This window comes from Erythrolamprus reginae, chromosome 5 (assembly GCF_031021105.1).
Source record: "Erythrolamprus reginae isolate rEryReg1 chromosome 5, rEryReg1.hap1, whole genome shotgun sequence".
NCBI lineage: Eukaryota > Metazoa > Chordata > Lepidosauria > Squamata > Dipsadidae > Erythrolamprus > Erythrolamprus reginae.
In genome coordinates, this window is record NC_091954.1 from 72366467 (window position 1) to 72379275 (window position 12809).

At 35.5% G+C, this 12809-nt stretch overlaps 1 protein-coding gene across 3 annotated transcripts in view; it reads left to right on the forward strand.

The window, feature by feature from the left end:
• MAP3K13 (mitogen-activated protein kinase kinase kinase 13) overlaps positions 1 to 12809 on the forward strand; it is a 46590-nt gene that overhangs the window by 18029 nt on the left and 15752 nt on the right. For all 3 annotated transcript variants that reach the window (XR_011559214.1, XM_070753100.1, XM_070753101.1), the window contains exons 3-9: positions 1030 to 1610; positions 2875 to 3058; positions 4678 to 4869; positions 4990 to 5148; positions 6195 to 6353; positions 8524 to 8632; positions 10110 to 10219. Coding sequence is in view for 2 of the 3 variants with exons in the window: in XM_070753100.1 (XP_070609201.1) it covers positions 1109 to 1610; positions 2875 to 3058; positions 4678 to 4869; positions 4990 to 5148; positions 6195 to 6353; positions 8524 to 8632; positions 10110 to 10219 (1415 nt within the window). In the remaining variant the exon portion in view is untranslated. The remainder of the gene's footprint in view (positions 1 to 1029; positions 1611 to 2874; positions 3059 to 4677; positions 4870 to 4989; positions 5149 to 6194; positions 6354 to 8523; positions 8633 to 10109; positions 10220 to 12809) is intronic.

Here is a 12809-nt window from a genome sequence, read left to right on the forward strand (position 1 = left end):
GTGGTGCCTTGCTTCTGAGGTCCCGTTTTATAGGATGCCCACATTGAAGGAATTTGTATGCCGCCCTGAGTCTACGGAGAGGGGTGGCACACAAATCTAATAAATAAATATAAATAAATAAATAAAGGAAGATAGTCAGATTGATAAGAGGCTGCAGTCCCAATTCTTCCTCCTTGGAGGAAGTTCAGCTAGCAATGTCCTCACCAGATGCTCTGTTTCCAAATGTAAAATAATGCACTTGGGGAAAAGGAATCCTCAATCTGAGTATTGTATTGGCAGTTCAGTGTTGGCAAATACTTCAAAAGAAAAGGATTTAGGGGTAGTGATTTCTGACAGTCTCAAAATGGGTGAACAGTGCAGTCAGGCGGTAGGGAAAGCAAGTAGGATGCTTGGCTGCATAGCTAGAGGTATAACAAGCAGGAAGAGGGAGATTATGATCCCACTATATAGAATGCTGGTGAGACCACATTTGGAATACTGTGTTCAGTTCTGGAGACCTCACCTACAAAAAGATATTGACAAAATTGAACGGGTCCAAAGACGGGCTATAAGAATGGTGGAAGGTCTTAAGCATAAAACGTATCAGGAAAGACTTAATGAACTCAATCTGTATAGTCCGGAGGACAGAAGGAAAAGGGGGGACATGATCGAAACATTTAAATATATTAAAGGGTTAAATAAGGTCCAGGAGGGAAGTGTTTTTAATAGGAAAGTGAACACAAGAACAAGGGGACACAATCTGAAGTTAGTTGGGGGAAAGATCAAAAGCAACATGAGAAAATATTATTTTACTGAAAGAGTAGTAGATCCTTGGAACAAACTTCCAGCAGACGTGGTAGATAAATCCACAGTAACTGAATTTAAACATGCCTGGGATAAACATATATCCATCCTAAGATAAAATACAGAAAATAGTATAAGGGCAGACTAGATGGACCATGAGGTCTTTTTCTGCCGTCAGACTTCTATGTTTCTATGTTTCTCTCTGATTGTATGATTCTTGTAACCTGTTCCATGGTTTTGTTACAGGTGCTGTGGCCACTTTCTTCCCTAAGGATGAACATTCATTTCTTCTAAAACAGTATATCTGACTATTCGCTCCACACACATGCATACCCACAATACAATGACCAGTTCTCAGGAGCTTCTGAGCTGGTCTTCCTCTACAACTATTATCAATAAGAGTCTCAATGAAGATAAAAGTTTCAGCGGGATGCATGGGGATTGTATACCCTCTGGTGACCATCCTCCATCTGCAGTCATAGAAGAGGGAAAAGAAAGGGGTTTATCTCACAACAATGCATCAGACAATATAAATAGCCCAGTGCCCACAACAGTATTAACCAGTGTGAGTGAAGATTCCAGGGACCAATTTGAAAACAGTGTGCTCCAGTTAACAGAACAAGATGATTTAGAAGCTACTGTTCATCAGGGCAACGATAACAATACAAGCGGACAGAACAACCAGGGAACTGAAGACATCAAAATACAATTTAATAGAACAGGAAGCGGTAATGGTGGCTTTCTTGAGGGACTTTTTGGCTGTTTAAAGCCAGTATGGAATATTATAGGGAAAGCCTATTCTACTGACTACAAACTGCAACAACAAGGTAAACGGCAAATAAAATTATCTTTTATTATTCCTGCACCCCTGCCCCATCCAAAAGCTTCATGGCAAAAGGATTATGTTCTCTAAAGTTTTATTAATTTGTAAACACCTTAAAACTCAGAATTATGAAAAGAAGTATGTGTCATTTTATCTTTATATGTAATTTTATCATATACAATTTATATTTAGACATTTCTAAGACTGGCTGATATTTTTATCTTGGATACATTTTGTTTTAATCTAGTTATTCAGTATAGGTTTGTCTTTTTTATTTCAGAGTGCTAATAATTGTTGGGAATCACTCCATTCAAATAATAGACTTCCCTAGTTTTGACATTTTTGGTATTGCTGAGATAAATAATAATGTAATACTACATCAAATCCTATAAGCTTCTCTGTCAAAGCATCTTTTAATATAGTTAAGATAAAATAAATAGATTAATGGAACATAAAGTAACTTTACACATAAATTATACTTTCTGCATTTATTTTAAAAAGCTTAATGCACAGTTGGAATAGTAATCATATCTTTGAAATGAATGGAAATTATTTCCTGGAACCAGCTGCTTGAGGCCTTTATAATCCCCTCTCCCTCAGAATCAAAAGTAAATTAAAAATCATGTTTTTGCTGTAATTCACTGCCCATCTTCATTAAAACAGATGGGTCTTCTATGCTCTTCTCCAAATAAGAGTCAATTATGGAGAACAAGTTATGGAGATTCAGTACATGCTGTCTTGGACATTGCTTGCATCATAAATACTCAAGAAAAAAGTTTGCAGTTGACCAGAGTGACTAAGAAATTCCCTCTAGACATAGGTGAAATAGCTGTCACAAAAATTAAACTATAAATTGTACTGTATTGTTCTAACTAACATCTTCCCACCCAATAAAAATAAAAACTACATAATGAAGATTTAACTGGATTTAAGTCACAATTGACTTCTCTTTTACTAGTTAGGATAGTCTTGTAATTCAAGCTTTGTGGTTTAAGGAAAGAAAGAGACTCTCTTGATAGCTAACTCATGAGCCTTGCTGCTGATGGGGGCATATCTTTATTTATTTATTACTAGCTGTACCCGGTCACACGTTGCTGTGGCTCAGTCTGGTTTGTCTGATTTGCCAAGTCTAGAACATGCAACATTTAATTGTCCATGTGAGGAGTAATCTATGTGTAGATCAAAACCGCACGTGCATATTCAAATGCAACATTGTGTCAAAATTTCAAAGTTAGCTGCAATTATAATAACTGCTTCTTTATTATCAGATACATGGGAGGTTCCTTTTGAAGAGATATCTGAGCTGCAGTGGTTGGGCAGTGGAGCACAAGGAGCTGTTTTCTTAGGCAAATTTCGAACAGAGGAAGTGGCCATCAAAAAAGTGAGGGAGCAGAGTGAAACAGATATCAAACACCTGAGGAAGCTGAAACATCCAAACATCATTGCTTTCAAGTAGGTTGTACATGGATTATTCTGATTCTAGGGTTACCTTTTCAATCTGATGCTGTAAGTCTTCATAGTCGGATTAAAGCTATTCAGAGTACAATACTGAAGTTTCCTTTATCTTTTGAATTTAAGTTCTTAATGGATAAAGTGTCATCTGGCAATACAGTAGAATTACTACTTTTGTTGGATGTAGTAAGGAAGTAGTTTGTAATAGCATATGCATGAGTTCTTTCAATTAAACAATTATTATTGGTGAAAAGAGCAAGAATAATGAAATCTTTTAGAGAAATACTATAATGGCTTCCTCATTGTATAAATAATAATCACAAAAAGACTGTTCATCACGAATAGAGATGCAGAAAGCTTTTGAAATGAAAATATCCCAACATTGACATTCAAACTTTATCAGAAATGTTCTAATGTTTCTCCAACATCTTGATATCATCCATTTCAACTTTTGAAATATTTTGCACATTGCTAGCCAGGAACAATAACAAATGTCTGTGTTTTGGGGGAAATCTTTGGATTTTTCATTATAGTGATTTTTCTTTCTTTCACCTCATCAAAATGTCATTGCTGTCAGTACAATTTCATGCACTTCAAGGATGCATGTAATCTGTTCTCTAGGGAAATCATGTACTGTTTACTGTTCAATTTTCTGCATCTATAGGTCTAATGGCAAATAAATAAGCAATAGTGGTTTCTTAGGTAGTATTGTACTCTTGATTATTCTGTAGAAACATTAATCAGAAACTTCTCTTTAAGCATAAAACGTATCAGGAAAGACTTCATGAACTCAATCTGCATAGTCTGGAGGACAGAAGGAAAAGGGGGGACATGATCGAAACATTTAAATATATTAAAGGGTTAAATAAGGTCCAGGAGGGAAGTGTTTTTAATAGGAAAGTGAACACAAGAACAAGGGGACACAATCTGAAGTTAGTTGGGGGAAAGATCAAGAGCAACATGAGAAAATATTATTTCACTGAAAGAGTAGTAGATCCTTGGAACAAACTTCCAGCAGACGTGGTAGATAAATCCACAGTAACTGAATTTAAACATGCCTGGGATAAACATATATCCATTGTAAGATAAAATACAGAAAATAGTATAAGGGCAGACTAGATGGACCATGAGGTCTTTTTCTGCCGTCAGTCTTCTATGTTTCTAAAATATCCCAACATTGACATTCAAAATTTATCAGAAATGTTCTACTGTTTCTCCAACATCTTGATATCATCCATTTCAACTTTTGAAATATTTTGCACATTTCTAGCCAGGAACAATAACAAATGTCTGTGTTTTGGGGAAAATCTTTGGATTTTTCATTATAGTGATTTTTCTTTCTTTCACCTCATCAAAATGTCATTGCTGTCAGTACAATTTCATGCACTTCAAGGATGCATGTAATCTGTTCTCTAGGGAAATCATGTACTGTTTACTGTTCAATTTTCTGCATCTATAGGTCTAATGGCAAATAAATAAGCAATAATGGTTTCTTAGGTAGTATTCTTGATTATTCTGTAGAAACGTTAATCAGAAACTTCTCTTTACTATTTTCTTTCTTAATTCCCCATTGCTTTGATTTTGATTTTTTAAACATCTATTGTTATTTTTTGTTTTAGGGGCGTTTGCACACAGGCACCCTGCTACTGTATAATAATGGAATACTGTGCACATGGACAATTGTATGAAGTGTTGCGAGCAGGTAGAAAGGTAACACCTCGTTTGCTTGTAGACTGGTCCACTGGAATTGCTAGCGGAATGAATTATTTACATCTCCATAAAATTATCCACAGAGATCTCAAGTCACCCAAGTGAGTAAACGGAGTTAATACAATATGAGAAGATAAAGGAAATTGAAATTTGAAATAAGGGTGGAATGAGTCCTTACTATGAGTCTCTCATGTAATTTCCTGTGTATTTTATTCTTTCAGTGTATTAGTTACCCACAATGATGCGGTGAAAATTTCTGATTTTGGTACTTCTAAAGAACTCAGCGATAAGAGTACAAAAATGTCCTTTGCAGGAACAGTCGCTTGGATGGCTCCAGAAGTGATTCGTAATGAACCAGTTTCTGAAAAAGTAGATCTATGGCAAGTAATACTATTCTAACTACTTGCCTATTTCAGTATTTGTATTAAAAATGCATTATTTTGTGTTTCCATGTTTTGTGGTTGCTGGCAGATTTTATTTTTGATAAAGTTTTCTTTTTGATAAATATTTTTCTGCACTATGCTTTTTGCAAAACAATTCTGCTGTAGGAGATCTAACATTTATCTCAACGATTTATTTTTATACCTGTAAATTTTAATTAGCAGGTCCTTAAGCCTTTATTGCTTTGTATTGTATTTGAATCTACTGTTATATGTTGTCCTATGTTGTAACTACTTTGCTGGTTATTTATAGAGCTTCTCAGTCATCCACATCATGGTTGTCCCAAAGTATTTTTGAAAAAGGCAAAAAGTAAAACAAGAAAAATCTAGTTGCCTTTTGAAAAAGAACCTTTGAGTATACTTTGTTGGTTATTGACCATAAACAATGCTGTTGCCAGGATGGGAGGTTGGGGGTGTTTTTGTTGCATTGTACTATATTAATTTATTTGATTCTTTTTGTTAGTTTTTATTGTCTTCAATGTGGTTTTATATTCTGTAAGCCACCTTGAATCACCATGGGTGAATAGGTGGCAATATACCATATTTTTCAGCGGGTGAAAACTTGGGTGCATCTTATACACTGAATGTAGCTCGACCCAGCCACCCAACCCTTTGGCCTCTGTCTCCTAGAAATTTACCTCCTTGCAGCAAACAGTGCAAAGCCTGATTAGCACAACTGATTATCTGCCATCCCACCCTCAGCTGATTGAGACTTCAGGCCCACATGCTAAAATGAAAATGAAATTAAAACTGCAAGGAAGCAAATTGCTGGGAGGCAGAGGCAGTACTGTTTACTGTTTACTGAGGGGGAAATTCCTGGGAGGCAGAGGTAATTTTTTTCTCTTTGTTTCTCTCCCCCAGAACTAAGGTGTGTCTTATACTCCAGTGCTTCTTATACTCTGAAAAATATAGTAAAACAAACAAACAAACAAACAAATAAATAAATTTCAATAGTTTTTCTGATTTTAATATTGTTTTCCCTATAGGTCATTTGGAGTGGTTTTGTGGGAGCTTCTCACTGGAGAAATTCCATACAAAGATGTAGACTCTTCAGCCATTATCTGGGGTGTAGGCAGTAATAGTTTGCATCTTCCTGTACCCTCCACTTGCCCAGATGGATTCAAGATTCTTATGAAGCAAACCTGGTAAAATCGTATTTCCTTATATTGTACCTTAATATAGAGAGAAATTGGAAATTGGAAGTAAAATGGATTATTAACAATATGATATCTGTTTTCACAAATTACAACAATAAGATCTTAATTGCCCCCACCTTCCCTGCCTTTCGTAAACTCCTTAAAACCCACCTCTGCCGTCAGGCATGGGGGAACTAAAACATCTCCCCCTTGCCCATGTTGTTTTGCCGTTTGATTGATTGTGTGCTTGTTTTTTATATATATTGGGATTGTTTTATGAATTTCTTCACTTAAAATTGTAATTGGATTGGTGGGCATTGGATTTTGTCACTATGTACTGTTTTTTACTATTGTTGTGAGCCGCCCCGAATCTGCGGAGAGGGGCGGCATATAAATCCAATAAATCTAATCTAATCTAAATCATTTGATGGCTTGGTAAAACTGAAAAGTTTAAAAGAATGAGTATTATTATGAATTCATTATAAATTGTCGTGTGTAATGAGATAGTAAATATAATTTATTTCAATTTGTGGATTTCTTTGATTAATTTCTCTGATTTTTTTTGGATCTGTAATTCACAATTAGATTAGTGTAATTGAATCAGACCCAATATGGTATCTATATATAGAAATTGGTTAATAATAATAATAATAATAATAATAATAATAATAATAATAATTTATTAGATTTGTATGCCGCCGCTCTCCGAAGACTCGGGGCGGCTCACAACAACGATAAAAACAATATTATAATGGCACAAATCTAATATTAAAAAACTAAAAATCCTATCATAATTAAAAACCAAACAGCACATACATACCAAACATAAATTATAATAAGCCTGGGGGAAAGATGTCTCAAATCCCCCATGCCTTACATCTTAAGATATCTTTAATCACAATTCATGGCTCTTTTAAAAACATTTGATGATCTTGATCTTTTCTATTCATCTTATCCATTGTCTATCCCTTCTATTTCCTTCCATTTTGCAAATTGTTTCCACCCCCACCCCCAGTCCACCATTTGTTCATTTTCATGCCTAATGTGAGTTTCTGCTTGAAGATCATTGTTTGAAGGAACTACTATGGTCTGTTTTAATTTTATCCAAGACTGATTTATTCTTTCAATCTGTGATAATTTTCCAACTCTAAAGCCATTGTTCAGTAAAATCTATTTTCTTCCCCTCTCCTGTGTGTCTTGTTTCCAGAACCACATATTACTGTTGGAAATATCATTACTTCGACTGACTTTTCCAATATGTATCATGTTGTATTCTGTTGCTGTCCATTCAGTGATGTCCAGATGCAAAGTGTGCATTTATGTAGCTTGAAGTAAAAATTAGTGATAAAGAAGGAATACTATGAATATTGAGGTATTAGTGTGGCATAGAAAACATAAAAATGCTAAAAGAATACAGACTAGAATATTAATTCACAATTCAAACTGTTGGTTATGACCTATAAAGCCCTTCATGGCACCGGGCCAGGTTATCTCCTGGACCGCCTTTGCCGCATGAATCCCAGCGACCATTTAGATCCCACAGAGTGGGCCTTCTCCGGGTCCCGTCAACTAAACAATGTCATTTGGCGGGACCCAGGGGAAGAGCCTTCTCTGTGGCGGCCCCGGCCCTCTGGAACCAACTCCCCCCAGAGGTTAGAATAGCCCCCACCCTTCTTGCCTTTCGTAAGCTTCTTAAAACCCACCTCTGTCGTCAGGCATGGAACTGAGATATTCTTTCCCCCTAGGCTTCTACAATTTATGTATGGTATGTTTGTATGTATGATTGGTTTTAAAATAAGGGTTTTAAGCTGCTTTAGTATTGGATTGTCGCATGTTGTTTTTTCCACTGTTGTTAGCCGCCCCGAGTCTACGGAGAGGGGCAGCATACAAATCCAATAAATAAAAAAATAAAAAAATAAAAAAAATTAAAAAGAAGAAACATAAAACGACTATTATAAAAAGCTAATTAAAAAACTATATACAGTAAGAAAAACACCAAATTTATTGTTATTTTAGTATGATATATCGTTTAGTTGGTATTTATCCTTTTTGGGTTATTCTAATAAATATAAAAATCAATATTCTTTTGTAAATTAATCTTCAAAGGAAAAAAAAACCAATTGAGGCTAAGGCCAATTTAGTTTACTGGATGGTATCCTTTTTTTTTTTTATCTGGCAGGCAAAGCAAGCCGCGGAATCGGCCTTCTTTTCGACAGACACTTATGCACCTTGACATAGCGTCGGCTGATGTTTTGGCTACCCCTCAGGAGACTTATTTTAAGTCTCAGGTAATTCAACAACTATTGCTAGAAACAAATTCAGTTTGACAGCTTGTCATAAGGACTTTAGAAAAGACTGCTTCAATCAGACCAAAGCCATATATATATATATATATATATATATATATATACATATATATATATATATATATATATATATATATATATATATTTGTTTTCGTAGATTTTCACGGGTACAGGTATGACGGTCTTGGTATATTCGGGTTTCTTCCCATGTAAGATTTGGAAATTTCTGGCGACGTTTCGACGAGGTCCCACTCGTCATCTTCAGGCTGGCGTTTCTGTCCTTGTTCTAAGGCGAACACCTTAGAACAAGGACAGAAACATCAGCCTGAAGATGATGAGTGGGACCTTGTCAAAACGTCGCCAGAAATTTCCAAATCCTACACGGGAAGAAACCCGAATATACCAAGACCGATATATATATGTATGTAGATTGTTCTGAGTTCGGGTTTTGCCCTGTGTAATATTTTGAGTTTTGGTGAAATCACATTCACCATCATCAGGTTGAAGTTGAAGTTGTAAGCTTCGTGCTGCTGTAAATATTTACATACAGAATATAGTTGTCGGCTATGAATAAATTAACTGCCTTGAAATGGTCCTGGGTTGGGTCTAGAGGCAAAAAGGAGCTGTGACGTTCCTTCAATATACCAGGGTGATCCGACATAAAAAAAACACACACACACACACACACACACACACATATATATATATATATTTTTGTAGATGTGTGTATACATATACACACACACACACACACACACACACACACACACAGCTCAAAAAAATAAAGGGAACTCTTAAAAAACACAATATAACTCTAAGTAAATCAAACGTCTGTGAAATCAAACTGTCCACTTAGGAGGCAACACTGATTGATAATTAATTTCACATGCTGTTGTGCACATTCAACTTTGTACAAAACGAAGTATTCAATAAGAATATTTCATTCGTTCAGATCTAGGATGTGTTCCCTTTGTTATTTTGAGCAGTATATATATCTTTTTCCTATTACTGATTTCTTGCAACTGGTGGTATTTGGAGATTTGCTGCTTCTATCTTAAATATATAATTGATTATTCAAAACTAAGAGTGCATAACAGATCTATTTTCTACATCCATGTTAGTAACCCTCATATGTTTAATGCTAATTATATTACCGGTAATTTGTAAATTCCACAAGTTAATTGCTTTTTTTCCTTTCAATTAGTCTCATTGGGCAATCCCTTCTTGTAATGTTTTTAGAGAGGTATTAAAATCCCCTTACCTGTTTTCTTTGTACTATGCATACTTTTTGTGCCTTGATAATATTTTATTTAAGTAACTCAAGGGTGAGAAACAAGTTGAATATTCAGTAGCTCAGCTTTGTTTCTCATATGTTAATGCAACATAATCTTTCTTTTTGCAATCACCAAAGCTCTGAGTTATGAAGTATAACCATGTAAATGTAAAATTGCTTGAATAGGCTGAATGGAGAGAAGAAGTAAAGAAGCACTTTGAAAAGATTAAAAGTGAAGGTACTTGTATACACCGGTTAGATGAAGAACTTATTCGTCGTAGAAGAGAAGAACTCAGGTCTGTATTTATTGAGGTTACAGTGATTAGATTAAAAAACAACAACTTTATTGGGTTTTTTGAAAATATTTTCTTTAAAAACAATGACCTAGTTATACTTTTAGTAATTCTGCATTGATTCATAAAAAAAGAAAAATAAACAATCACATATCTACATTTCATCACAGTACTTTCATTCAATTATTTCTTTAATATAATAATCAATAAAATTGTATATTTCTATTTACAATTGCATATTTTTTATATCTTTTTGTTTACATATTTACATTTTCCATTACTGCTAGCTTTAACTGTTACATATGATCTTCCTGTTTGTTTTTCTTAATTCAATCCATTTGTTCCACTGTTCCCATATATCATAATATTCTGATTCCTTTTGACCTCGTAATTCCAATGTAAGTTTATCCATCTCGGAGCAAACGTAAATTTTATTTATTATTGCCTTTTCTGGAGGAATCATAGTATTTTTCTAAAATTAAGAATCCATCTACTTAGTACATCTTTCCCAGATGTAGCAGCAATTCAAATACAGTGTTCCCTCGATTTCCGCAGGGGATGCGTTCCGAGACCGCCCGCGAAAGTCGAATTTCCGCGAAGTAGAGATGCGGAAGTAAATACACCATTTTTGGCTATGGACAGTATCACAAGCCTTCCCTTAAACTTTAAACTCCTAAATTACCATTTCCCATTCCCTTAACAACTATTTACTCACCATTATTACTGGTACTCACCATTGAATAAGACACTTAGTGATCCTGATATTTATAAACATAATTATTTATTAACAATAATATATTTTTTTATTTATTTGCAAAAATTATTAGTTTGGCGATGATATATGACATCATTGGGTGGGAAAAACCGTGGTATAGGGGAAAAAATGCAAAGTATTTTTTAATTAATATTTTTTGAAAAACTGTGGTATAGGCTATTCGCGAAGTTCGAACCCGCGAAAATCGAGGGAACACTGTACATAATTTCTGAACCTGGGAGATGGATTTAATTATCATGGCAATTGTCTGTTGATAAATATGCCCTCCTTAAGGAGTGTCTAATCTACCCTTTTCAATTCAGTCTCTACCAGATGTGTTGAGATTATATTTCCTTAATTTCTGAGTGCTGTAGTCCCAATGACTGTTAGAATAAGAAAGGTGGTCTGATCTAGGCTTCTGTAAAAGCACAAAGCGGACTCCATGTCCCAATAAAATCCCTTTTATTTAGTTTACAGTGCATTCTTCTACAGCAAATTCCAGGCAAACAGTTTTTCAAGATATTTCCCAAATACAAATCTTTATCAGGGTTGGAGAGCTACCAAGCTGATATCTTTCAGACTCCACACTATAAGAATAGAATAGAATAGAATAGAACAGAATTTTATTGGCCAAGTGTGATTGGACACACAAGGAATTTGTCTTGGTGCATATGCTCTCAGCGTACATAAAATAAAATATACATTTGTCAAGAATCATGTGGCACAACACTTAATGATTGTCATAGGGGTCAAATAAGCAATGAGGAAGCAATATTAATAAAAATCTTAGGATATAAGCAACAAGTTACAGTCATACAGTCAACATGGGAGGAAATGGGTGATAGGAATGATGAGAAAAACTAGTAGAATAGAAGTGCAGATTTAGTAGAAAGTCTGACAGTGTTGAGGGAATTATTTGTTTAGTAGAGTGATGGCGTTCGGAAAAAAACTGTTCTTGTGTCTAGTTGTCTTGGTGTGCAGTGCTCTGTAGCGACATTTTGAGCGTAGGAGTTGAAACAGTTTGTGTCCAGGATGTGAGGGGTCAGTAAATATTTTCCCCGCCCTCTTTTTGACTCGTGCAGTATACAGGTCCTCAATGGAAGGCAGGTTGGCAGCAATTGCTTTTTCTGCAGTTCTTTCTATAAGAGATAATACTTGGCAAGAATGCAGGAACCTACCTTCAGCCAAATGAACTAATTGTCTCCTGCAAACACCCCTCCCTTTTGCTCCTTTTGTATTCCCTATGGGAGGGGCCATTCATCGCCCTGTGGCCTTGCTTCCAAGTTGATCCTCGTTCCTCACTGTTCCCTTTGTCTGGCAACTCTGCACATTCTCACACTGGGAACAGGCTCCAGCTGTTCTTCTGCCTCACTGATGTCTTACTCCAAAGACAATTGATAACTGTCAGACTGCCCTGTCCCCATCTCTTCCTTCAAGCAGAGCACTTATCAGAGTCTTTCTCAGACTCTCCAACCTCCTTAGTCCAAATCTGCTGAATCATAGAAACAGAAGACTGACGGCAGAAAAAGACCTCATGGTCCATCTAGTCTGCCCTTATACTATTTTTTGTATTTTATCTTAGGATGGATCTATGTTTATCCCAGGCATGTTTAAATTCAGTTACTGTGGATTTACCAACCACGTCTGCTGGAAGTTTGTTCCAAGGATCTACTGCTCTTTCAGTAAAATAATATTTTCTCATGTTGCTTTTGATCATTCCCCAAACTAATTTCAGATTGTGTCCCCTTGTTCTTGTGTTCACTTTCCTATTAAAAACACTTCCCTCCTGGACCTTATTTAACCCTTTGACATATTTAAATGTTTCGATCATGTTCCCCC